Source organism: Lytechinus pictus, chromosome 4 (assembly GCF_037042905.1).
Source record: "Lytechinus pictus isolate F3 Inbred chromosome 4, Lp3.0, whole genome shotgun sequence".
NCBI classification, from domain to species: Eukaryota; Metazoa; Echinodermata; class Echinoidea; order Temnopleuroida; family Toxopneustidae; genus Lytechinus; species Lytechinus pictus.
This window is the reverse complement of record NC_087248.1, coordinates 6,904,337-6,931,026: the sequence shown is the minus strand read 5'-3', so window position 1 is coordinate 6,931,026 and position 26,690 is coordinate 6,904,337. Positions and strand designations below refer to the sequence as shown.

Sequence of the window (26,690 nt, the reverse complement as noted above, 5' to 3'; positions counted from 1 at the left end):
GGAGGGGTTATGATCCTTATTGGCAATCCATGTTCCGCCGTACATATCACAACACACATTCATAATATTCTCTTTCTCTTCTCTGTTTTCATGACTAATAAATGAGCCATAGAAAATTGAAGAATTTGCGATTGAATCACTTTACTTGCTTATTTTTCACTCTTGATTAACTTGCATTCAATTTTAAGTTGGCTGTGCAGGCTATGAACATGCAGGAACAAAATAATTCATGTATTATAATAGATACATTTGGGGGGGGGTGGTTGGTTGGACTTGAAGGCTGTTAAGTCAATTATGAAGTTAATGATTTCAAAAGCCTTTTAATGATTAAAGTACTGAGATTTTCATTTAAAATCTGTCTCTGTAGAGGGTTTACAGTCCACAACTTCAGAATAGGGTCCCTTGTGTCTGCCATTTGATTAGAACCAGATATGAGGAGGCACAGCCCTAGGGCACATCACCATGCTTTACTTTAAAAAGGTGTTAAGGAATCAAGGAAATTCATGTTATTCAATTTACAGGATATAACAATCATTTAGTAATTAACTTTCATTTTCATCCTGTTATAGCGTTTTATCGCTTCATTCTGTTGATTTGTAGGAGTGCCATTGCAAGATGATCTTTCTAGTTCCACTTGCATCCACCTCCACTGCTGGCTTTGTCTCTCTCGGTGAGTGCTATCATCGAGTCTTCCCCAGGATGGAGGGTGATCTCAGCCCACCCGTGATCGTTCACTGTTATTGTTTGGCCAGTACAACCAGTATCTGTTGGGTCACCGCTGATCAGATCACAATAGGTCCCAGGTGATAGCCCTGTGGGCACCCAGCGTATCACTTTGTCTTTGTCGTTGCTAAGTGCAAAGAAAGCGTTGCTGCCCCTTGAGAAAGAGATGAAATCAAACTGTTCATCCGCTCTCCAGTTCGAGACTGGTTCGAGTCCAGCAGCATTCCGGAAGCAGGCCATGTTGCGGATCTGTCTCCAACGATGTTCGCAGACCCAATCCCCATCGCACGAACCGTCATTCTTGATTTGTGGGGGCAGCGTGTCACCATTTTCATTGCATGGAGGTCCATGTTCGCCATTGGTGAATTGATACGAGCTCATGATCCTAGCGATTCCGTAGTTCCAGGCGAGGGTAAATGCTGTTGCTTTCTTGTATGCCGCGCTGTCTTTGAAGGTCAGAATGTGACCTCCGCCACCATGACCTCTTTGGTTGTCATGGTTATCCACGAAAACCAAAGCTTGCGACGAATCAAGCAATCCCCATTCCTTTCCCAATGTCCTAAAGTCTCTCAGCGCTTTTGTTCCCTTACCAAGTTTTTCAATTTCGTAACAGAATTTAAACTCTGTCACATCGCCGCTGGAAACATACTCTGTTGATTTTATGGGTTCGAGATCATTCACGGCTATGACTTCCTGGTAAATGTATGGATCAGTACCAAAAATCGTCTTTTCCAATCTGAATGTAATGAAGAACAAGAGGAAGTGAAATAGAAAATACAGATCATGTTTTCACTAGCAAAAGATTCTAACTTAAATATTAAAAAAATAGCAAAAGATTTTTTAAAATAAAAATGCTCCAATACACTCTCAATGTAAGTACAACTCCATTTATAAAGTGAATTCTAATAACAAAAAATGTTGCATCTTTTGTTTGCATTTTGACAATTTTGAATGAGTGTATTTTACGAGCAGAAAACCAATCAACCTAGAGTTACCAAATATGTTTATCAAGCAATAACTCAAGATAGGGGTAGATTTCATTTTTTATTTTTGGTTAGTGCGCTTTCTGTATAAAGCTTTGTATTATTTCGGTGAAACAGTTCTATCCATGTCTTCATGAATATGCAATGAGTAAGCTGGTGATGTCATATCCACACTAATTTTTTTTAATGATATGAAATTATATTTATTCAAATTTTGTCCACCAAGAATGAAAGAAAATTGGATTAACAATGCTTGTTTTTCATATTTTAATGAATTTAGGTGAAAGAAATGAAGGCCACGTGACACTGGTTTTAGCTTCTTGATCTATTTGTCACGTCACTTTAATAAACCAGCTTTGTCTTCAAGATCTTCACCATGGTAGTCTGCAGGGAAGATCACAAGTTAAAGACAATACTCTGTTAATAAAATTTCATATAAAGTGTACTTAATTATATATACACAGCAATATTGATATTTGGAATTGATATGTTACATTTATGAATAGATCAAGACACTACTAGTGTCTCATATAGTCTTCACATCTTTCACCTACATATATATTTCTATACTTTCTTACTTATTGACGACGTTTTGAATTTCCGAGGGTAACATGTGCTTCGCGGCATCAATTCTGAATCCTGCAACACCGTAGCTCAAAAGCTTGTTGAGGTAACCAACCACCTTCTCCACAGTTTGTGGTACGGAATAATCAAGGTCATCCAAACCATTCAATTCGCAGAACCGGACCTGGTGGGCGTTGCTGTAATCTTTGATTTCGTTCGTATCCGTGCCGCATTTACCATTTTTGGCGTGGAAGTTCCACCAGTGGTACGGCACTTTAGGGAATTCGTAACTGTTATCTGAAGAATAATAATGTAGCGGTAAAATATTGAACAATTATGGAAACTTTAAACTACAGTAGTAAGGTGTTGCGAATATCACCATCTGGGCACTGTGGCATAAAAGTTACCATTATGGTAACTTAGCCATCCAATAGTAACTGCCATGGTAACGATGATCAACAGCCAATCAGAATCGAGGATTTCAGGGAAGTTACCATTTGATGGCAAAGTTGCCACAGTGGTAACTTTTATGCAACAGGGCCCTAGTGTTTCAAGATGACCACACCCTTTTAAAGCAGAAACGATCAGAAGCCTTAATAGCGCCATCTCAAGTCCTCAACTACTCACATCTGGCCAGCGTAATACAACACTCTGAGCTGTGTAGTCTTGTAATATAGGCCCACTCGAATATGATAATATACTGATTCACCACTCATTACATTCATACTACACTAATTATGTTACCAAGAAGCAAAAGAAGTACTTCCCTCTAAAAAAAAAATTAGTTTCTCTGTTTGAATAAAATTATATGCTAATTCATTCTCTGTATTATTGATGGTTATCTCAAAATGTATATTTTCAAGACTAGTTATTTATAACACACAGTCAATGAAAGACCACATTAAGTGTTTGTCAGTTCGCTCCCCCTTTAAGTGTTTAAATTACAATCTGAACTTCTTACTTAAAATAACCAAAACATGATACATTACAGGAACTTTACCTGGTCTCCATGATTATGAATTTATAATAGGAAAACAGCTTTGATACCAATATATAACTATTCAAATTCCCCTTTTATTGTTTTTCACGTTGCCCTGTGAAAAAACTGTTTACTTTCTCTTTTAGGTGCATGAGGAAAGAGGTATAAGGTCTGATTATCCATGCCAGTCTTCTGGTTGGTTGGGGGAGAGGGACCATTATTTGGCTGAATACATGAATTAAATCTATCTTTTCTAGCCATCAACAAAAAGCTTATTGGACTAATACAAAATTGTATTTGTATCATTTTTATTATATAAGTTTGTATCTATTGTCATAATATTATGCACAGGCTATTCAGAGTGCAGATTTGATGATAAATTTTAATAAGAAATCGGGAACATAATATTTGCTCGGGGTTACTGTCACTTGAGCAGAAGTGGTGATTTGTTTTTATTCCAATAAAAAAAATCACTTCATGACGAGCAGCAGAACGATTTTGATGGGGACTTACCATGGAAAAATCACAATCAGATGAATTACCCCCCCCCCCCCCTTTTTTTTTTATTTACATATATTTATTGAAAAAGAATGGAGGCTGAAACCTTCCAAGCTCCCCGGATCTGCGACCCCTACAATATTGTTTGTTTCATTATTCAAATGCTGGATAATAACTACCTGCTTTCAGCCGCAAGGCTGATTTGCAGCAAGTCGGTACATAAAATTAATATTAATACAACAAAATGAAAAGCAGGGAGGACAGGAAGACACAACACTTAGGCAGAATAGATGGTCCAGTAGATTTGCATTGTTCTCCGAAAGACAACCGATAGAAATATGAATAATGAATTCCAAAATGTCATAAAATCAAGAAGGGGCAGTGCGGTAGCATTTCCATCTGAGCATTAAGGATTGGTCGAGTAGATTGGCATGTTCTCTGACCTTCTGTGATCTATGCTCCCGTTGAAATCGTATTTGTAACTAAACTTTTTACACAAATTACCACATCCTTACCATTTGCCATATGGTTGATGACGGCGTCGACGTAGATTCGAACCCCGACCTTGTTACATCGTTGTACCATGTCCTTAAATTCGCTTTCTCCACCACTCCGGCTGTTAATCTCGTAACTCACGGGTTGATAGCGCGACCACCAAGTAAAGTCTGTTTTGCCGTCATGATAAATTTTGTGGTATATGTGTTCGCTGGGAGGAGAAACCTGTACACCAGCGAACCCACGAGGTCCTAGAAATCTGATGGATGTGTGGGGAGTTAGGAAGTGGAGAGATATTGAGATAGGGATAGTGAGGGGAAGAGAGGGAGAGGGAGGGGGGAGAAAGAGAATTATTGTGTTGGGCAACCTGGAATAGACCAAGTCAATTATAATAACCGAAACCGCTGAAAATTACGAAACAGTTATCACAGAAAAAAAATATCTTCATCATCTTCATCACCATCATCATCAGCTTTATCATCATCATCATCATAATTATCATCATCATCATCATCATCACTCTTCTTCTCCTTCTTCTTCTTCTTCTTCTCCTCCTTCTTCTTCTTCTTCTTTATCATCATCGTCATCATTGTCATCCTGACCTCAACTTAACATTGATGATAACGCTATCAAATCCCATGACGAAAGGAAGAGACTCTGTGGGATTAGAGTAAATGAATAAAATGTGTCACTATTTTATGTAGAAATACATAGAGTTACTTGCTTTTAAAACGTCTATAATGCAAAAATTTGGCGCTCTATGTGACCCCAATTCCTTTAGCACCATGAGCACAGAGCACACGCAAAAAATAATTAACCCAAATAAAGAGAAAATGAATTTTGAAAAGAAATTATTTTTGCTCAAAACAGTTTCGGTGAAAAGTTATGGTCCGGTTATGGTATGGGGGGGGGGGGGGCGTTTCTCTTTACATTTAGCTACTTTCGTCTTTTTTTTTTACTAATACAATATTTTCATCTTTATATGCATCAGGACCATGATAAAAAAATCTATATGATTATCATGTTTTAATCTGCATGAATAAATAAATGAAAATAAATTTGAATTACATTTTTTCCTGAATCAAAAGTACCCACTTCTTTGCCAAAATGGCAACAAGTACAGATTCTAACACGTGTGGGAATGCCATTTGATATTCTTATCATGAACATAATAAAAAATTATAAAGGGGATAAGACAAATTATTCAAAAACGATATATATATATACAAAAATATAATGTGCATATACTTTTCACATTCTTGGGCAATGGCTGGCCACTTCCATTCGAAGAGGTGGACGATGGTCGAACGACGACCCACGAAGTTTGGATCGGAGAATCCTGCGTGGGCGTTGACCACGACCACCAGAAGAACAACACCACGAAGCAACATCGCAGGTCTGGGAAATAAATTATCAGATCCCAATTCAAAATTATTCTTGAATGAAACAAAATGTCATGATGAATTTATATCAGCAGAGACAGCAATTGGAAATATGTTGCTGATGCTGCTTTATATGTTGATCGTATGTTTCGTATATAGGCCTACTTCTAGCCAACAAACGTAAGTAATTTTTGCTAGCTCGCTCTGTAAAAAGATACAGATTATTTTGGAAAGCAATCAAATATATCAATGTATTTAAAAATATATATCCGCGGTAGTTTAACCTTGTAAATATTTTGTATATAAAGTAAGAATGAAACGAATTCCATAGTTTTCCGAGATTCATTTTAGATAATCAGTTTAAAGTAATCAAATAAGGCATGATCAAGAACGAGTTATATTAAAACCTGTGTCCTGGAATGCAATATAAAGTGACCGAAAAACATATTTCCTATACCCTATTGGTATACGACATGCACACTTAATTGTATCAATCAATGCTCGAGTCGGTCGTTTATTGGAACCAGTAATGTGAATTGTAATAAAAACATGTCATTTTGTGTGTTGAAAAAAAAATAACGCAAACAACTTTTTTGAAAGAACCGAAAATTTGCAAAATTACGTATACTTTATTTTTTGGCAATATGTCTTGGATGTGAATTTCTTATGGCAAGTTTACTGTAAATTCGTCGGTAATATGAATTATCTCTTTTAATATGGTTCATACACGAAAAATAAAACCTCATTATTAATTGAGAAATAAAAATTCGCCTGTTCGCAAAAAAATTAAAAAACAGATAAAATTCTTCTTTTGTCTTTTTCTCACCCGGGAAGCATGATATCTTCCATTTTTGGGACACAAGAAAGGAAGGAAGATCGAAACCTAAAATTACGATTTCTTGTTAATGTTCTGAAGAATATTTTTACACTATGGTACATTAACATGTTAACGTTGATTAAGATAAGAGTTCCACACTTACCAGATATATAGGTACCTTAAACAAGTCGATGAACTGATGAAGATGAGCAGTTCTTGCGTGCTTTCCCTTTGATGCTGCCTGGGATCACACACGATCCTCAAGCAATACCAGCTGTATTTATCTGGGATTACTTGTACTGGAGGGAGGGGGTGCTTACCTCGAATATATAACACAATATCAATGTGGCAGATCTGGAACATTTTGGTTGCTGTATATTGTCGATACACATTATAACACGTGATCGAAGAGATCGATTTTAACCGACAGCGCATGAGTTCGAATTAACAATACCAATGTTCCAGATCTTGTCGAAAGATTGTGTAAGTGCATGGTGTTTACAAGAAAAACAAATGAAAACTTTGTATTTGATAAAGAGCGTCGAATTTCGAACATTTGAAGGAGGAGCGGGTACATTATTTTGCAGATGTTTATATATATTTGAAATAATAAAAAGAAAGCAGTAAGAATTATACACAGCATGAAGTAAATAATGTAAAAACTTTGTTTTATTTTTATTTTTTATAGGGGTACGTGCTGGTTTGGAAGAAAAATTTGACAACCCCTCCCCCCCCCAAAAAAAAAAGTTTCACAATAAAATGTGGGTGATTCTGGTTAGGTTTCGATCTTTTTACCTACCAGATTCCAAGGAGTGCTCTGTCTATGGAGCAAAACACACACACACCACCCTCCAAACAAATCTTGGGGGTTAATACCCCAGCACCCCCGCTTCCACAGCAAGGGCCATAATTTCAAGCCTCTCAAGAAAAACACGAGAAAGGTGATTCTATAACCTTCAAAAATACACCGGATGGTTAGTACTGATGATGATGATCAGTGGTAATGAGGGGCCAGACATGACATAAGGGGCGAAATTTAAAGAAACGAATGCGAGCGAGCGAAACAAGCACTGCATAAAAAAGATGATGGTGGTGAATATAATAATGATGGTGGTGGTGGTGGTGACGATGATGATTATGATGATGATGATGAAGATCACAAACTTCAGGCTTGATGTACAAAATTTAAATTGCCAGCCCCGTGTCCCCCGCCCCTATCCCCGGGATTTTTGCCCATGCCGATCACATCCCATAAGTTATTAGTGAAACTGCAATCCACGAGCAAGCTAGCCAGGGCCCCGTCTTACAAATAGCATGTTTAAACAAAATATTTCCTAAATGTGATGTGAAATCATACATTCATTGTTTTCTTGAAAATTCAGTGAGCTTTTCTTTGTTTACAAAGACATCATGCAAATTTCCTGAGAAAAAAAAGACATATTGTTGGATTTCCATGTATTGAGATGATCAATCAATCGTAAATCTTTGTAAGACAGGGCCCTGGTCGATAGAAGATAAACAAAACGAACTGTGTAGAATGAGTTTTACTTCAAATGCATATTATGCAGTCTGGTTATTATCTTTCATATTTTTTTTGGGCTTGGTTAATCCAAATGGATGTTGATTGGCATATAGTCAACGGCTCATGAAGTTTTTTGAAAGAACTTCATTAAAAACATAAAAAAAACTTTCTGAATACATAGTCAGTATATTCTGGGAGGTGTCTTTCTGCGTTGGTGATATCACCACCACCAACAACAACAACAAATGCAGTATCGCCAACATTACCAACACCATCACCATGCACCACGTTGTCACGACCTCATCAACACCACCATCGCCGCCACCACCACAACCATACACCGCCACAAACATACCACCAAAATCCCCACCAACAATAAAACAAAATAACAACTGTATCGCTATATACCACTACAACCACCATCATCATCAACCCCAATGATATCAGTGTAAGCGAAAAGCAACTCTGATGATATTTTGCATGAGGTGCGATTATAATGATGGCGATTAATTGTGTACAATAAAATAGTCATGTACAGCAACAACAATGTTATACTACTATACTACTACTACTACTACTACTATTCTACTATTACTACTCCTATACTACTACTACTATTACTACGTACTACTACTACCACTACTACTACTACTACTACTACTACTACTATACTACTACTACTACTACTACTACTACTACTATACTACTACTACTAATAATAATAATATACTATACTACTACTACTACTACTACTACTACTACTACTACTACTACTATACTTCTACAGCAGCAGCAAACAGTTTGTACGATAGTGATTGTTAATTACATCGATATAACTGAAATGATTGACAGCATTTTAGATCTAATACTTTTCTGAAAACATGATGTTGGGTTCATTTTTGCAACGTTCATATATGATGCATATATTTGCACATTTAATGTCTACACCGGGATCGCTCAATTTGCACTTTACATTTACACGACAAATAATGCGAATGATCAGAATTTACTCAGCTTCTCCAATTCCACGTGTTTGACTTTTAATGACAACAGAAGATCTTGATTAATATTTACAAAATATAACAAACTACTTCGTACATTTTAATTAAAAAGAAATAACATGCACTTCGGACTTTTTGGGGGGGTTGATACTGGTTTTGGCGTCGCAGCCATATTCTCGAGAATAATTATTGACATTATGCCGACTAACGTCACTTCACAAAAAGTCTTATTGCAATAAAAAAAAGATGAAGCAGGAGAAGATTGAAGAAGAAAATAAACTAATATATATGTGACAGTACCCGCCCCCTCCCAGAATACCGATTGTGTTCGAAGCATATGGGTATCACTGTCACAAATATTTGTTTCCGTCTATCCGCTTAGTCTCCGAGAACTATAATCAAGAAAATTACGATGAAAAAATGGTGGTCAATGATGATACCAGATACCATCCATCATGATGTTCTTAATATAGTCTACCCCCTCATTATCACACGATCATCCTTGTCATATGATTATATAATAATCATTATAATGTTCTTCCATATGGGACTGGGTGCATGGGGGGGGGGGGGGGCGGGGTGTATCACCATGCCACCCACCTCTGGGATCTACAACACTCAGCACGGGACAAGATCTTGTTGCCTTAAATTCTATGTGACTGAGAGGGCATAAAGGATCTGGGTCCCGTTGTTAAAGGGATGGTCCAGGCTGAAAATCTTTATGCAAAATGCTGAAAATTTCATCAAAACCGGAAAACAAAATCTAATAACGAAGTTATTGAATTTTAAAGTTTATCAATATTTTGTGAAAACAGTTATATGCACATCGTCATGAATATTCATTAGGTGGGCTGATGATGTCACATCCATATCACACTTTCCTTTTTTTTCTTATGTTATTACATGAAATGTATTTTTTTTTTCTTCATATTTTCATGATGTGTCTCCATTATGATGAAATGTGTTGAGGAAAAACAAATAACTAATGCACTTAATCAGTTGTCTATCCAATTGTTTTAGTTCTTGGTAGAGAAATTTTGAATAAACCTAATTTCATATAATAAAATACAAAAGAACAAGTGGGGATATGACATCATCAGCCCACCGAAATATAAATATTCATAAAGACATGCCTAGAACAGCATATAATAATGCAAATCTTTAAAATTCAATAGCTTTGTTATTTGTTATCCGATTTTGATCAAATTGTCAGCATTTTGCTTTGTGAATTTTACTCTATTCATTGAGGTATAAATATTTCCAGCCTGGACCATCCCTTTAAAGTTACTGATATGGTAACTTTTCCATCCACTGCAATGGTAGCAAGTCTCAAGCTCAATAGCCAATCAAAATCAAGGATTCCATGACAGATACCATATGATTGGGTGGCACATTACTCATATAGATGATTTTACCGGGGGAAAATAAAAGGCCAACTAGTTTTTTGTTTTTTTTAATTCCCGCCTTAATGTCAATCCACCGCCCGCCCCCCCCCCCCCATCCACCTTTGTCGGTATCAGTCCGATTCAGCCGGTTCAAACAGATTTTGTACTTCGATCGTTACTTTTTCAGTATCTTTATTTTTACTTGTAAAGTAATATTAAGGTTAATATGAAAGAATGATCTAAACTTTGAAAAATAATTGTTTCCCCTGGTCCTGGATTATTCTTATTTCGCATCAGTTCGATAATCCGTCGATTTCTGTCTCTGGCCCTCTATTGACACTTCCGTGTCCATTCCGCGCGACATTTTTGCATGTTTGGCGGGGAGGAAATCTATTGTTCTTGGCAGAAAACGTACATTGATTTTCATCTTTCCTGGTTTCTGTGACACTAAGAACACCCACAAGCATGGCTGAAAAGGACAATGGTGAGAATATTATGCTATTTTTATTTGTTTTCATTCATCAGATTTCTAAGATGAAGGATCGTAAATACAGGGCCATTCATTCTCACTCCAATTCAAAAACTACCTTTACCGTAACCCAGAGAGCTCCCGCCCGCAGCGGGCGGGAGCCCAGAAGCTTACCGTGTAATTTACCATTGTCACCGGACTAGGGTGATTTATGGTCTAAATATTTCTCCAAATGAATTGTGAAAACAGAAAGTATACAATTACCACGATTATATGGATGAAGGTCTAACGAGTGGCAGATTCCTGACATCTGGGCACAGTCTGGAACCTCAAAAAAACGAAAAGTTCTCTCCTTCTACCCCGTCTCGATCGGCCATTTTTGTTAAAAATCGTAACAAAATGGCCGATCGAGACTGGGTAGAAGGAGAGAACTTTTCGTTTTTTTGAGGTTCCAGACTGTGCCCAGATGTCAGGAATCTGCCACTCGTTAGACCTTCATCCATATAATCGTGGTAATTGTATACTTTCCGTTTTCACAAATCATTTGGAGAAATATTTAGACCATAAATCATCCTAGTCCGGTGACAATGGTAAAATACACGGTAAGCTTCTGGGCTCCCGCCCGCTGCGCGGGCGGGAGCTCTCTGGGTTACCTTTACCGGTACCAGCGCTGCGCTGCATGCATGCATGCAGGCGAAGGTTCACGATCACGTTTGGTTTACACATGTGACGACTGTCGCAGCTGTCGAAAGAAAGTGGCGAGACTACTCATCGAGGCCGAGGAGGCGTTCGGCGGCGGCGCGCGGTGAAGCTCAGCAGTAACACTAACAAGTTAGGCGCATGGCCAATAATATCGGAGACTGTCTCCCGTAGCCTTAGACAGCTGGCAGCCGTCTGTTTCGAGGAGTTTTTTAACATTTTTTTATTTTTTAAATTTCTCCTCATACACAGACAGCTCGCTATCTAACCCAGGGAACTCCCGCCCACGCAGCGGGCGGGAGCCCAGGGGCCCGTTTCTCAACACCGTCATAAGTCTAACTTCTTGACTAAATCGAAGATAGTGAGCTACTTGTCCGCTAACCGTTTCACGAAGCCCTCTTTGCCAAGATCGGGGACAACAACCTGACCAAATATTTATGACACCTCCGAACCTTTTATAGCTACTTTCTTAATGACGTAGTGGCATCACGTGTAGTCTTGAGGACGCAATGATGATGATTTTTAAAATAATGAAATATACTTCTTCATCATTGACGTCTTGACACTCTTCCCCCAGTCGCATAAGAGAAGGACCATAATAAAGATGGATTTCCCTCGGAAATCCATCTTTAGAAACAAAAATCACTTTAATTGTATTGATTTCATTAATTTTCACACCTTCCTACGCCTAATGCGTAGGAAGGTTTTAAAAATTATAACATGAAAGTGTGAAAAATTTAAGGTTTCTTACCTAACTGATGCTGAGTAAACCCCTCGATCCACATGTAAACAACGTAAGTACAATAGCGTCGACCCTTGAACCGCTTATGTATGACGTACTTCCGGCTAGCGATGCCGTTCTGATGAATAATTTATAGAAAAAAAATATTATTTCGCAAATGTTAAAATGTATCACGTAAATTAAAAATAATTGTCAGTTTCATACCAATTATTTTTAATTACGTGATAAATTTTAACATTTGCGAAATAATTTTTTTTCTATAAATTATTCATCAGAACGGCATCGCTAGCCAGAAGTACGTCATACATAAGCGGTTCAAGGGTCGACGCTATTGTACTTACGTTGTTTACATGTGGTTCGAGGGGTTTACTCAGCATCAGTTAGGTAAGAAACCTTAAATTTTTCACATTTTCATGTTATAATTTTTAAAACCTTCCTACGCATTAGGCGTAGGAAGGTGTGAAAATTAATGAAATCAATACAATTAAAGTGATTTTTGTTTCTAAAGATGGATTTCCGAGGGAAATCCATCTTTATTATGGTCCTTCTCTTATGCGACTGGGGGAAGAGTGTCAAGACGTCAATGATGAAGAAGTATATTTCATTATTTTAAAAATCATCATCATTGCGTCCTCAAGACTACATCACGTGGGTAGACTATGACATGCAAAATTGCCTCAAAATTTGAAAATTGTAATCTTACGTAATCATTCATAGAAGTTGAAATTACATTGCAAAACAGGTGTGATAGATCATTCAATAATAGTTGTAATGCACAGAAACTATAAAAACTGTTGGTAAAACGCAACAAAACCACTCATTTTGAAATAGTAAAATAATTGAATCGATAAAGATTCTACCACGGCAGGTCATCCATAACTGGACTCGTATTCGTCGTTTTCAAACTTATCAACATTTTTGATAAATACTATCTCTAATTTATGCAAAGAATTTGTCAAAATCGTGTGTTTCGGTGTGTAAAAATTTAAACATTTATGTTAAACTATATTTTGATGATGTTTGGAACCATAAATAAACGTATAATTATCATTATTTTACAAAGAAAACAATTGTGGTTTACTTTCGTAAACTATCAAAATTTACTATCCCGGGGATACCCATCTCAATGTCCCCATGTGATTTTTTAGTCATGAAATGAATTATTCATAATTTGATTTTCTCAGCAATTGAGTGCTCCAGTCTTCATGGTTTAAGTATGCATGGTTCATATTTTGCCTCTGCTATTATTTTTATTATATGTATTTCCAAATTAATCACAATAGTTGCAGTTTTATCATATTTTTGCTTTTCAAAAATTATGCTATTTTGTGACTAAGGCTACGTCTCGTCTGCTCTTTCAACCGATAGTATCGATATCAAGGGATTCTAGTTAGGAAGCCCTTCGTGAAACGGGTTTAGTAAGATTGGAACTAACTCCGTGGTTGGTGGATAAAGATATGACTAACTTGTCCAGGTGTTGAGAAACGGGCCCCAGGAGCTTACCGTGTATTTTACCATACTCACGGGACTAGGGTGATTTATGGTCTAAATATTTCTCCAAATGAATTGTGAAAACAGAAATTATGCACTTACCACGATTATAATGGATGAAGGTCTAACGAGTGGCAGTTTCCTGACATCTAGGCCCAAACTGGACCCTCAAAAAAACGAAAAGTTCTCTCCTTTTACCCCAGTCTCGATCGGCCATTTTGTTACAATTCATAACAAAAATGGCCGATCGAGACGGGGGTAGAAGGAGAGAACTTTTCGTTTTTTGAGGTTCCAGTCTGTGCCCAGATGTCAGGAAACTGCCACTCGTTAGACCTTCATCCATATAATCGTGGTAAGTGCATAATTTCTGTTTTCACAATTCATTTGGAGAAATATTTAGACCATAATTCACCCTAGTCCCGTGAGTATGGTAAAATACACGGTAAGCTCCTGGGCTCCGGCCCGCGCAGCGGGCCGGAGCTCCCTGGGTTACTCGCTATCGTGCAGCCACCATTAATGGGGGACTTACAATGCAAAATCCACCCGTCGGGCTCTTCAATTTTTGTCTTTAATGAATCAAACTTTTGAAAATTAACGCGACCGAAATGCAAATAAATATTCCCTCTTGGCATTAATTGCCCAAAAACGGGGAAAATCAAGTTAAAAGGAACAAAAACAGTGACTTCGGCTGTCGCGCAACTTCACCGCCCTGTTTTATCCGAACTTAATACACATAAACATATGGCCATTGAGTCCCCTGTACAGATCCCGCTAGAACTTCGGTCTCTGTATTTGGTGAGTGAAGCCAACGGAGTTCAGCTGAACAACCAACATAACACTACAGAGACCAAAGCTTTTGGTCTACCGTAGCCTAACCAGGCCAGGAGGCTCCTAGAGAGTAAAAATCATTTACTAATGTATGATTACTCTCCACGGAGCCAGGGATTGTGTCCCATTCATGTGCGTGTACCGCGAAAAAACTGAAACTTTCGCCCCCAAGATTTCTACAGTAAAAGTAAAGATCTACAATATTGATTTCATTTTTAAACAAGAATTTATTTAAAAAAAACCAAAAAAAATATGAAAAGATGGGGAAAACTTGCTGCGATGTTTACGTCGCCATCTTGTTTCTTTTTGTTCTTTGCCAACTTACCAAGACGCTTAACTCGATGTGCATCTTCAAATTTCTGCCTAGCTTTAGTAAACTTTGATCAAGAAAATGTGTTTTTGTTTTTCTTTATTATTTTAGAAACGTTTGATGATGCTGTTGAAGAGAGGGTGATCAACGAAGAGTATAAGATATGGAAGAAGAACACACCATTCCTCTATGACCTTGTAATGACCCATGCCCTTGAATGGCCAAGTTTGACCTCCCAGTGGCTTCCAGACGTCCAAAAGTGAGCCATTCTCCATTTTAATTTTAATTTGATAAAAATAAATTCCTGGTGAGTGTTTCATAAAGCTGCTCGTAAAGTTACGCACAACTTTATGAACGACTGGAACATGTTCTTATGTCCTAAATGAATGACATAGGGATGTATCACATAGCACAAGAAGGGGTCACCAGTCATGTGTAAAGTCATGGCGTATCTTAGAAACAGCTTTATGAAACACCCACCAGTTGTGGCAATGATCAGATAATGTGCAATTGAATTAAATCCGGCAAACTGACCACCCAAGTATTTGTATGCATGAATGAAGAAGATGTGAGCCAAACAATGCTTGAAGAGTAAGCTTGGCATTCTATTCGATTGATTTCAATCAGGTTGATGATGAAAGAAGTGCAGTATGTAATAGTGTTTAATAATGAAATAAAATGAAAAATGTATCTTGTTCCACATGATTATAAACGTGTAATCTGCGTCAACTGGTGATTTTCAGCCTACTTGAGTTTCAGTCTAGATTACATCTTTTCACACCATTTGGTTTAATAAACTAATCCAGAACATACTAGTTGTGTATCTATTGATAGTTTTGTAATATCAATCACGATTTTGATGACTTTTTCTTGATATCATCACATACTGTGATTACTTGTATTTAGCTTTAACCCATTCGTTAATGTTTAACTTTCTTTGTAAATTTCCTCATTTTTTTCAGGCCTGAGGGTAAAGATTATTCCATCCATCGTCTAGTTCTTGGTACACACACGTGAGTTAATTTTCTATGATTCTTTTTACGAATAATGTTATAAGCTGAGATAAAGGGTACATTTGGGTGTTCTACAGTCTACATAATACTTTATGAGCTAGGTTACCACACCCCTATTGGAATGTTTTTTTCTTCCAAGTGTTTATTTCCAAAATCAGAGGAATTGGTGTTTAACTAATATTTTGGTTATATCATTCAGGAAATTCACAAGGTTATTTTCATGATTTAGATGTTCTGATATTCAGCATTAGCAAAAGTACTGGAGTGAAAAACAAGCAAAATTAGCGGAATAGAAAACCACCATGAAAATTTTAGCTTATGCAATAATAAATACTGCCAAACTACCTGGAAATTTACAAGGTAACAAAGTATCACTACCTCTAAATCTCTGCCATAACTTCTACACTAGCGCAAAATCTCTGAAATTATATAATACATAGAGAGTAAATAAAAACTTGTTTTCTTGACCCTTACTGTTTGCAGATCTGATGAACAGAATCACCTAGTCATAGCCAGCGTCCAGCTTCCAAATGATGATGCTAGCTTTGATGCAGCACACTATGACAGTGAGAAAGGAGGTGAGTGACTGCTCTCTGTGGCAGAGCTGCCATTTGGAAGGATTTTATCCCATTTAGTAGGATTTTTAAGGGGAAAAATACACTAAATATGATTTATTTTCCCCTAGAAAATAGGTTTTTAAAACTTGTAAGAAATGATTTTTTGTACATTTTTTAAAACTTTGAAGAAAAATTGGATTTTAGGCTTGAAAATAAGATAAAATGAAATCAAGAATATGATTTTTACCGCACCTCTGTTGTGGTAAATTGCCGCTTGGTCTACAACCACTTGGTCTAATTTCCACTTGGTCTCATCTCATTTGGTCTAATCCTAGTTCGTCTACAACCAGTTTGTCTACTAACCGATTGGTCTAACTCCCATTTAGCCCATTAACCATGTCTAATTTCCAGTTACTCATTACCCATTTTGCCTAATACCCACTAGGTCTAACATCACTTAATTTACATGAACTATTGGTGAACAAAATTTTCATACGAAAAAGTGGAAAGTAGGCCAACTGGCCATGCGATTTAATCAAAATTAGACTAAGTGGGTATAAGAGAAGGGTAGTCCAACTGCTTGTAAATTAAGTGAATATAATCTCATCAACTATTAAATTTCAGATAGATTTATATGCATCAATTTTGCTGCTGACACTTGTTCCATTTGAACATTGGAATTTTAAAAAAAGTTACCAAAACCAAACTCCTTTTTAGGCTCTTGAATTGTAAGGCATGTATCAATCATTTGTTCAGGGTCCCATTTCATTAAGATTTGTAATAGTAAGAAATGCACAATTTATATAACTATCAGCCAATCAAATCAAATAATTTCAATAGTTTAAAACGTTTATTTCCAAATTTGTTATAACAAGTTCAATAAAATGGGCCTCTCGAATGAATGATCCGTGACATTGAATTAAGAATGATCATTCTGATTTGTGCTGTTTGTCTTGTAGAATTTGGAGGGTTTGGCTCCGTGAGCGGTAAGATCGAGATAGACATCAAGATCAACCACGAGGGAGAAGTAAACAGAGCGCGTTACATGCCACAGAACGCCACCATCATAGCAACCAAGACTCCTAGCAGTGATGTACTGGTCTTTGATTACACAAAACATCCATCCAAACCAGGTAAGTCTCGTTGAGGGAATAGATGATTATTGGGGACACAAATTATCCCTGCTTGTGATATCTGTAAGAAGATTAGGGATTCAGTATGTTTCAGACAATAACCTAGCTCAAACTAGGTAGACCAACTCAAAGTTGGAGAATACCAGGTGCAGTGGTGCTAAGAAGTTAGTGAACCCCACAAGAAAATGAACATATTTCAAGTGTATAAGTTCTGCCATGTTTTATATATTTTATTGTGAAGTCAGGTGATAAAATATTACATTCAATAAAGTTTGTTTCTCTGGGCTCGCTGAACATTGTAGTGTTGTCTCCATTCAGCACTCAGCACAAAGGAGTGCATTTTCTGGTGGGGTTCACTAACTTTTGGGCACCACTGTATTCTCTGATCAGGAAATCTATGATCCACGCTGATCAGGAAATACCAGGTATTTTTGTCAATGTGAAAGCAAAATGCTCATAGTATTTTCAAAAGAAAATACCTATGTGGGGTTTTTCCCAAGGCTGCAGTTATTCTTGCGATGTGGAAGAAGATTACGGGAACTTTTTGCTATGAATGTCTGAATCATAAAATTTTCCTTCTTTGATTGTCCTCGATCTTCCAGACCTGAATGGTCAGTGCAGACCAGACCTGAGACTCCGCGGTCATTCTAAGGAGGGATATGGTCTCTCATGGAACCCTAGCCTTCATGGCCACCTACTCAGTGCCTCAGATGACCATGTAAGTATGGCTGCTGGGCCTGTATTTTGAACCTATGCAAAAAACCTATTATGCTGAAAATCTCCAGCACAGATTATAACATGTGGGAATGCGTATTAGTATTTCTTCTGCTGACTGAATTAATGCTGATTTTGCTAATAAACACATCTTAATCTGAATTGTTTTGCACTCGTAAACACTTGGTTGGTCATTTTGTCTGATTCTGTGTGGAATTATTTTGTGATCATTACCATGAAGTAAAGTTTTAAGAAAAATCTGTTCAATGGTGGGGAAGAGGTTCATCGTGGCAATGGATAGAGTAGAAGAAATTATAATCGGTTGTCTCACAATGGATCAAACGTTGTTAGAAAAGCAACATTTCATCTGCAAGCTGCTAGACTTCGTCAGGCAATCTGTGCCTCAGTGGTTTAAATGATGCCATTTTCTTGATCACTTTTCACATGTCTCAACCAGTGGACCATTCATTGTTCACCACTGTCCAGTAATGTATGAAATTAAACCTGAAATACAATGCCAAACAATTTATTTGATTTACTTACTGATGTTAAACATTCTGTTTTCTTACTCAGACCATCTGCCTATGGGACATCAATGATAAGCCTAAAGAGAATCGTGTGGTAGATGCGAAGACTATCTTCACAGGTCATTCAGCGGTTGTCGAAGATGTCTCGTGGCATCTTCTCCACGAGAGTCTGTTTGGATCGGTTGCCGATGATCAGAAGCTCATGATGTAAGTAGTCTAATTGAACTTGACCGTTTTTCAAAATTTTTTAACTTTAGAGACCTATAATCATTTGAGGAAGTAACATGTTAATAATGATAGTGGCTGCTTATATATAGCACACAGGTCTGAATTTTGGTGCTCATGGCGCTTCAAGAAAGTCAGTGAACACATGAACAATGAGTGAAATAGAATAAATAGAAAACTGAAATTCTCCTTTGGGTGTATCATGATAAAGTTTCACAAAGTGTTCTTAGGAATGACATTGTGGTATTCATAATCAAACCAGATAAAGGTTTATTGTCTAAAATGGAAGAGTAAGAGATTAGGTACATGACTTTCAAATTCTCTTGCAATTTCAATTAAAATTGATTGACCTTGCAATTTTTTTTTGTAAATAAAAAATGCTTTCATATGTAGGATTCCCAATCGGTTCCATGACATTTGCTCTGGTGACTATAGCTCTGATGGAAAATCTGTGAATCCAAACATAAAACTTAAGCCCTTATCCTAAATCTGTACATTATTCTGAACCAAAAACTGGATTGCACTCCTAACTCTAACCCTATGCCCTCTAGATCTTAAGACTGATGGGAGCAAATGTTTCAGGATTATGTTGTGTCACCTCCCGATCACCCTCAACTTGGTTTATTTTAGATCCTTGATTTTGAAGTAAATATTAAAACATGAAGGTCTAATATATTCATGTTTTGTATTTTATTGACAGCTGGGATACGAGAGTAAGCAATCTTGCCAAAGCAAGTCATTCTGTGGATGCTCATACTGCAGAGGTAAGTCACATGACTAATCACATGATTAGTTTTATTATTAGTCCAGTCACATGATTACAAGCTTTTTCTCTACTGTGATATTTTGGGGGGTTCAAATTTGTGTAATTATTTTATTTCAGGCTCCTCTATGAGTCTTTATGGCTACTTTTCAGCGCTTTGCATGTGGCATTTGATGTAATTTTTTAAATATGTCTTATTCATAAAAACAAAATTGTGCATGTTGACTATTTGACAATAATCATGTCCTGGAAATACGAAAATCGTTACAGTTCGAATTTGACTTGCCTTCCACAGTTTTTATGTCAGCTAAAAGTGACATATTTAAACACAATTACACCCATCACAGGCAAAGCTGAAGGTGTAGCTATCTTATATTAACATATCTGAGGCCCGTTGCGGAAAGAGTTGCAATCAATCGCAACTCTAAAAATCATGCGTAACTTGATTTTCTACCAATCAACAGCGCGCATTTGGGACTTGCGATTTATTTTTTGACTTGCGTTTAAACGCAACTCTTACAACTATGGACCCCTGATCATGCAATCAGTGGTATACATTTTGGAGAGTATGTTTGTGATGGAACTGGTGTTGCATGCTTCTGTTCCCATGATATGGGCTCGGGTATAACAAGTCAAGTTGATGTACAATATCTAGAATCATTTCTATTTGAAATTTTTGTTTAATTCATAAATGTATCATTTTAATTAGGGCAATTCCATCAATATTTACCTTTTTGTATGTCTGACCCCCGTCCTCATAAATATTTACCTTTTTGTATGTCCGACCCCCGTCCTTCTCCTTTTCAACTTCACTTTACAAACTGCCCAAACCATGATAATTTGAGAGCTATACCCTTTTCATATGACCAAGAAAACAGAGACAAATTTTTCTTTGTAGATCTCTCATAGAGGTGGCCGGAGGTACTTTTTTAATGATAAAAAATTGATATTGTACTTTACCAGAGCTGCCAACTCGTACTGAATTTCAGTAAATTACTAAAGAATGAGAAGAATTATGATGGTTTCATGAAAAATAATGATGTCTAAAGTTTCAGTTTTATGTGTTCTATTTATTTCTTTGAAAATACTGATTTCCTCACCAAAATGTTGATTTTTTTAGCATTTTGAAAATACTGAAATGTACTTGATCAGGTTGTCACCTCTGCTTTTCTCTATGGAATTGCCCATTAGCTTTCTTTTTGTCCATATTTCCTTCATCGACTTCTCTCATTTTTATCTTGCAGGTGAACTGCTTGTCTTTCAATCCATACAGTGAATTTATTTTGGCTACTGGCTCGGCTGACAAAGTAAGTTATATCGCCATTTTAATTGTCTATTGTTTTTCTTTTAATGATCACACTTGTATGAAAATAAAAAGAATTAGAATAAGATTCCTGAATCGGTACTGTATAGGGACGATGTCATGTCTAAATATAAATACAATGATTCTTTGGCAAGAGTTTTGGGTTGAGTGTACAAATCTCTCATATTAATTTGACCCTTCAAAGTATATAATTTTTAGAAGAAGTCAACATAGATAAACTGATTTCAAATCCATTGACAATAGTATGGAACTCTGATTAGTTTTAAATGCAGTCAAACTAAATGTGTTTTTAGCATGTAAGTATCCCAAGCATGTCATGCAACTCAAGTGTCTTCTATATTAGAAATACTTGCTGTCTTTAATTTTTGAAAATAATAATATACAAATTTCCTTTCCATTTCATCTCCTGTAGACTGTTGCATTGTGGGATCTTCGTAATCTGAAACTCAAGCTTCACTCATTCGAGTCGCACAAGGATGAGATCTTCCAAGTTCAGTGGTCTCCGCATAATGAGACAATCCTTGCTTCCAGTGGTACCGACAGAAGACTCAATGTATGGGACTTAAGGTATGATGCTGGTATTTTCTCATTCAGTCATTACCTGGCTGAATACTAGGCCACCAAGATCATGGTATTGGATGCCATATTTACCACTTTTAGAAACGTACGTCGACATAGACGACTGGAACAAGCTTTTTTGGCCTGCCATATGCCTCAGGTCCTCACACATGTCCACTATCAGAATTGAGAACCTTGCCACATCCATTTTGCAGTTCTCTTAAATCATAGTCGACGTGCACGTGAGTGACGTTATTTTAACCGCTCAAGCTCAGCATGAAGATCAACCTTTCCCTTTTAAAACACAGTTTTCAGTGACTTTTCACAAAATTAATGTAAGTTGTACGTTGCTTTGTTTATCATATTTGAAATTGCTTTTTGATCTCCAAAATATATATCCTAACTCGCGTAAAAGGAATCAAAGCAAGTGAAAGGGCAAGTGTGCACAAATGCACCTTCGCAGCACCCGACCGGGTCGGCAGGTGATGATATGCCAGATCTTCCGGGTCAGGCAGCGCTGTTTCACGTGGACGTACGTACAAGTCAAGTGAAATCTAAACTATTCGCATCTGTAGTGAACAAGGGCAGATGACAACGTTGACTCAAACGATCAGACGACTGCTACGCCGTTCTCGTTCACTGCTCCTAACATTCTCTATTGATTTATTTCCCATTTATTAGTTTGTCTAGTCTGCAAGCACAAACCCTGATTGAAACTGATCAACAAGTGGCCCTTCACACAACACTAGCACATATAAAACTTACTGTTTCGATTTCAAGAGTCTTCAGTACACAAGTCATTGTAGTCTGTATATTCAGACCACTAACTCAAGTGAAGGGTTTTTTTGCATAGCAGACTAGGGTTTGCCCTGAGAAATTGTAATTTAAGGCACATATTTGGACTTTTTGGTGTCGTGGTCGATTGATTTTATTGATCATACAATCATTTTATTTTCATTGCAGTAAAATTGGTGAGGAGCAGTCTCCTGAAGATGCGGAAGATGGACCTCCCGAGCTTCTCTTCATCCACGGAGGTCACACGGCTAAGATCTCAGATTTCTCATGGAATCCTAACGAACCCTGGGTCATCTGCTCCGTCTCTGAAGATAATATCATGCAAGTTTGGCAGATGGTATGTGTAGGCTTCCTCTTTTATTTCTTAGTTAATTAATTATCTGGTTGATTAATTAATAGATTAATTCATTCATTCATTTGTCCATCCCTTCATTTGCTTGTTCTTTAATTGTCATGATCATTGGCTGATTGATTTATTGAATCACTATTGATTTGTACTCTGATCAAATCAAATTTTAATGAGTTTCTTACTTATAAATTTATGTTAATTTTCATCCTCAATTTTGATAATGTACTCCAATCCCATTCATTCATCTCTTTATATTTGTACTTGTTTTATTAACCTAATGCTATCCACGCACTCCTGTTACCCATGCATTTAGTTCAGAGTAAACACATTTTGTCAAAAAATCTGACAGTGTTTGATTTTATAGACCTATCCTGTCCTACTTAAGACATGAGTCTATCTCTGAATCATTGACCTATTCTTTTTCTTTCTTTCTTTGATCCTACAGGCGGAGAACATTTACAATGACGAAGATCCAGACACGTCAGCGGCTGATTTAGAACAGCAAACTGCATCATAAAAGCTCCACTCTTTGAAACAAATTTGGATCAACAAAAGAAAAACAAAGACTCAAACTATACTTGACTATCATTAGCCTACCCATTTCTAGTGCCATCACTTCCTTATTCCTTCCTCTTTTCACGATGTGTTTGCCTGATTACCTCTTTGGTACCCCCAAAATGTCCTTGTTTTTTTTTGCTACTTGTATGTCTGAGATCTAAACCAGAAGATAAAAAAAAGTAAACTCATAAAAAAAAAAAAAATTCCTGATAAATTCCTGTCAATTTGAATCCTTCAGTAGTTGTCTGGTCTAGGATCATTTGAATATCTTTTATATAATGTTGATAGTTTTCGTATGTTTATTGAAGGTGATCAGTACGGTTGTTAATATAGCCCAGGGGTGGTGTCTTGGGGATAATTGTCTTTGTAAGGGACGTACAGTCGCGTAAAAGGTCTTAGATTTCAGCATAAAGGGTCATGGAGATCAGAGAGCTGAAAAGGAAGGATTGATTCTTGAGGAATGGAATGAAAATAAGTTTCTGAAGGCTTGTTGGGACATACTGAGACAACTCTTCATGGCAATAATCCCTGTGACATCAGTCATTTACGGCACAACAAGCCTCGCCGTTAATGTTACTGAAATGCAAAGTCTACCTAGACTTTTCTCATGAGGATTTTTCTGTTTATTTGCATGTAGAGAAAATACTTTTATAGACAGCATAAATTTAAACACCCAACACTTAGGTTGTTGCTGCTACAATGTGTGTTTAATCATAAATGTTAGTCTGTGTAGGTACTCGAGCTTAACTACGGTGTTAAACATACAAGTATACCTCACCAATATTTGCATCTATTCCCCAAAAAAATTTGTAGGGTGGAGAAACGGTTTGTAAATTTTTGTGAATATTCCATCTTAGAACGGAGGATGGTAGGATAAGGGACTTATTTTTTAGAATAAGTGCACAAGCGTTTTATGCTGAATATTATATATTTTCCAATGTAATGGTCCTTTTCCGTTGTACCTGAATGAAATTGATGAATAATTAGTGATACCTCATGATGGTTTGCTTAAAACAGAGCATTATTTCTGTCTAATTGGTACGGAGTTTCCTAGTGTTTACCTGGTTGTATGTTTGATATCAAAGCAGGAAATACAAACTCTTATAAAAATAAGTAAGTTGGTGGTGTAAGAATGTTGCATCTTCTCTAACTGTATTTATTCTGTTGCAGTACGTTTCACTTCATTTTGCTTTTTGAAAGCAAATATTCATTCTTTGATCGTTGTTGTCTTTGCTTCGGTTATTCTATGTTAATTATATAATTTTCCAGTCGACGGATGCTGTATTAATTTATCTGAAGTACTGAAGATTATAAGTTATTTTGTCTGCTGTCTGCATTCATTTGAAAAGTGAGTGAAGAGACCAAGTACTGCTGCTCCCTCACTATAAAGAAAGAGAGAGGGGAAAAAGGGAAATGTATTCGACCTAATTGCAACATCAGTAGGTAATAGCAAGAGCGATCAAATCAAATGATTACTATCAGTGTTTTTCGATGATTTCCATGTATTTTCCTTGTAAGGAATTGATTATACAATGTACAGTATGTATCATTTTTTTTCTACAATATGAATTGTGTTCAGCCAATGTCCGATTTTCTGTAATTCAGTGTAAAAACAGTTGATTAAAGGACATGTAGTATTTGTATATGTTTGTATACTTTGTGAATCATACTGTTATACCTCCATTTGGATATTGATGATGGTAGTCATGGTGATGATGGTGGTGATGCTGTTGGTATTGGTGGTGATTATGATGATGACAATGGTGATGATGATGATGACAATGGTGATGATGATGATGGTGGTGATCATGTTTATGGTGATAATGGTGATGGTACTGATTATAATTAGTATAGTGATGATGTTGATGATGATGATGGTGATCATGTTTATGGTGATAATGACTGGTATTTATGATAAGGATGTCGAGTGTCGACAGTGATAATGATTGATAGTAGTTGTAGCAATGATGAAGATAACCATGATGGTGGTGGTGGTGATGATAATGATTATGATGATGTGATAATGATTATATGACATAATTGCTCATTGTATCCCTCTTGCGAAATTTGCGAGAAAAAAATAAATGGAAATGTCCCATCAGCCTTTTTAATGTAGGCCTATCAAATTTTTTAAATGAAAATTACTTCTTTTCATGAAATAAACGTTTTAATTTTACATTTCAAAGAATTTGGTAAACTTTCCATCCCATAAATGCTTACTAATTAGAAACTGTTGCTTGAAAAAATTTAGGGACTTGTTTGTCCCTCTCTCGCGGATTACTGGATTTGCCCTTGACGAGGGCGGTAATAAATTTGATGAATTAATTATAATGAGGCATCCAAACTGGCAGGTAACATTATGATAAATATAAAGAGAGAGAGATATCAAGATAAACTTGTGCATTTACATGTATATAGGCCACTGATCTTTTATCGGCAAAGAAATGCACAACGGACGAATAATAATTTCTGTTTGAGATTTTGTGCACATCAGATATAGCACTGATAACTATAATGTATATGTACATATTGCATTATCGGAGAGTAAGATAACGAATTTTGTAATTCACGTCATACTACGTTGCCCCATGGACTTATCCATGGTTGCCCTGATCAATCTTTGGTTGTTTTTTTTTGTTTATTACCATAGATGATTCCGTTCATAATAAACCAAATTGCCGGTATTCTGAAATGAAATTGGGTTTAAGTAAAGAAAAATAGGCAATAGTCAATCTACATTGTTTTCCTTTCAGAATACTGACGTAGTTTCGAATGAAATTATCAAATGTCATTGGAATATTAACTGTCATTTGGATATTACAACCGAAACTGATGTTGCTCGAATAAATTCATATCCATTATCTTTTTTTACGTTCAGACAGTGAAGGGAAAGTGATCGTTACCATGACAACGGAATAGTTGTCGTTATCACAAGGGATTTGGGCACTGTCTTAATGGATCGCGCTCGATCCGATGGATCCTTTGCTCATTCATACACGACTAAAGTAAACTATCAAGCGAAGCAGTAGGTCCATGAGTGGAGTAAACTGATGGAGGTATGGGGGCGGGGCCCCGGAACTCATATCATTACCATAATAACGAAAGTAATATAATGATGATTACCAGTAATATTTGGCAGGATACCATATTCATGAAAAAGTGATAAGAGTTTGGGAATTTATGCCCAAATATGCATGGGGCGTATCACCCTTAAAGCTTTTGAAAGCAAGGTAGTTAAAATTTGGGAGGGGTCTTCACCGCTATTCTAGGCCGACATTCAACAAAA

At 36.7% G+C, this 26,690-nt stretch overlaps 2 protein-coding genes across 2 annotated transcripts; one reads left to right on the top strand and one right to left on the bottom strand.

The window, feature by feature from the left end:
* Positions 1 to 127: 127 nt before the first annotated feature.
* LOC129259626 (alpha-amylase-like) lies at positions 128 to 6,836 on the bottom strand. Its single transcript, XM_064098275.1, has 5 exons — positions 6,605 to 6,836; positions 5,491 to 5,640; positions 4,263 to 4,501; positions 2,285 to 2,567; positions 128 to 1,459 (listed from the first exon to the last, which is right to left on the bottom strand). Exons 2-5 carry the CDS (start codon positions 5,631 to 5,633, stop codon positions 625 to 627), a joined length of 1,500 nt encoding a protein of 499 aa, XP_063954345.1. The 5' UTR covers positions 5,634 to 5,640; positions 6,605 to 6,836; the 3' UTR covers positions 128 to 624.
* Positions 6,837 to 10,681: 3,845 nt separating this feature from the next.
* Positions 10,682 to 25,047, top strand: LOC129259103 (histone-binding protein RBBP4). The gene is made up of 12 exons (XM_064098274.1): positions 10,682 to 10,833; positions 15,000 to 15,147; positions 15,851 to 15,901; positions 16,385 to 16,479; positions 17,418 to 17,591; positions 18,194 to 18,309; positions 18,879 to 19,039; positions 19,758 to 19,821; positions 21,065 to 21,127; positions 21,557 to 21,711; positions 22,666 to 22,834; positions 23,292 to 25,047. Exons 1-12 carry the CDS (start codon positions 10,815 to 10,817, stop codon positions 23,361 to 23,363), a joined length of 1,287 nt encoding a protein of 428 aa, XP_063954344.1. The 5' UTR covers positions 10,682 to 10,814; the 3' UTR covers positions 23,364 to 25,047.
* Positions 25,048 to 26,690: the final 1,643 nt, after the last annotated feature.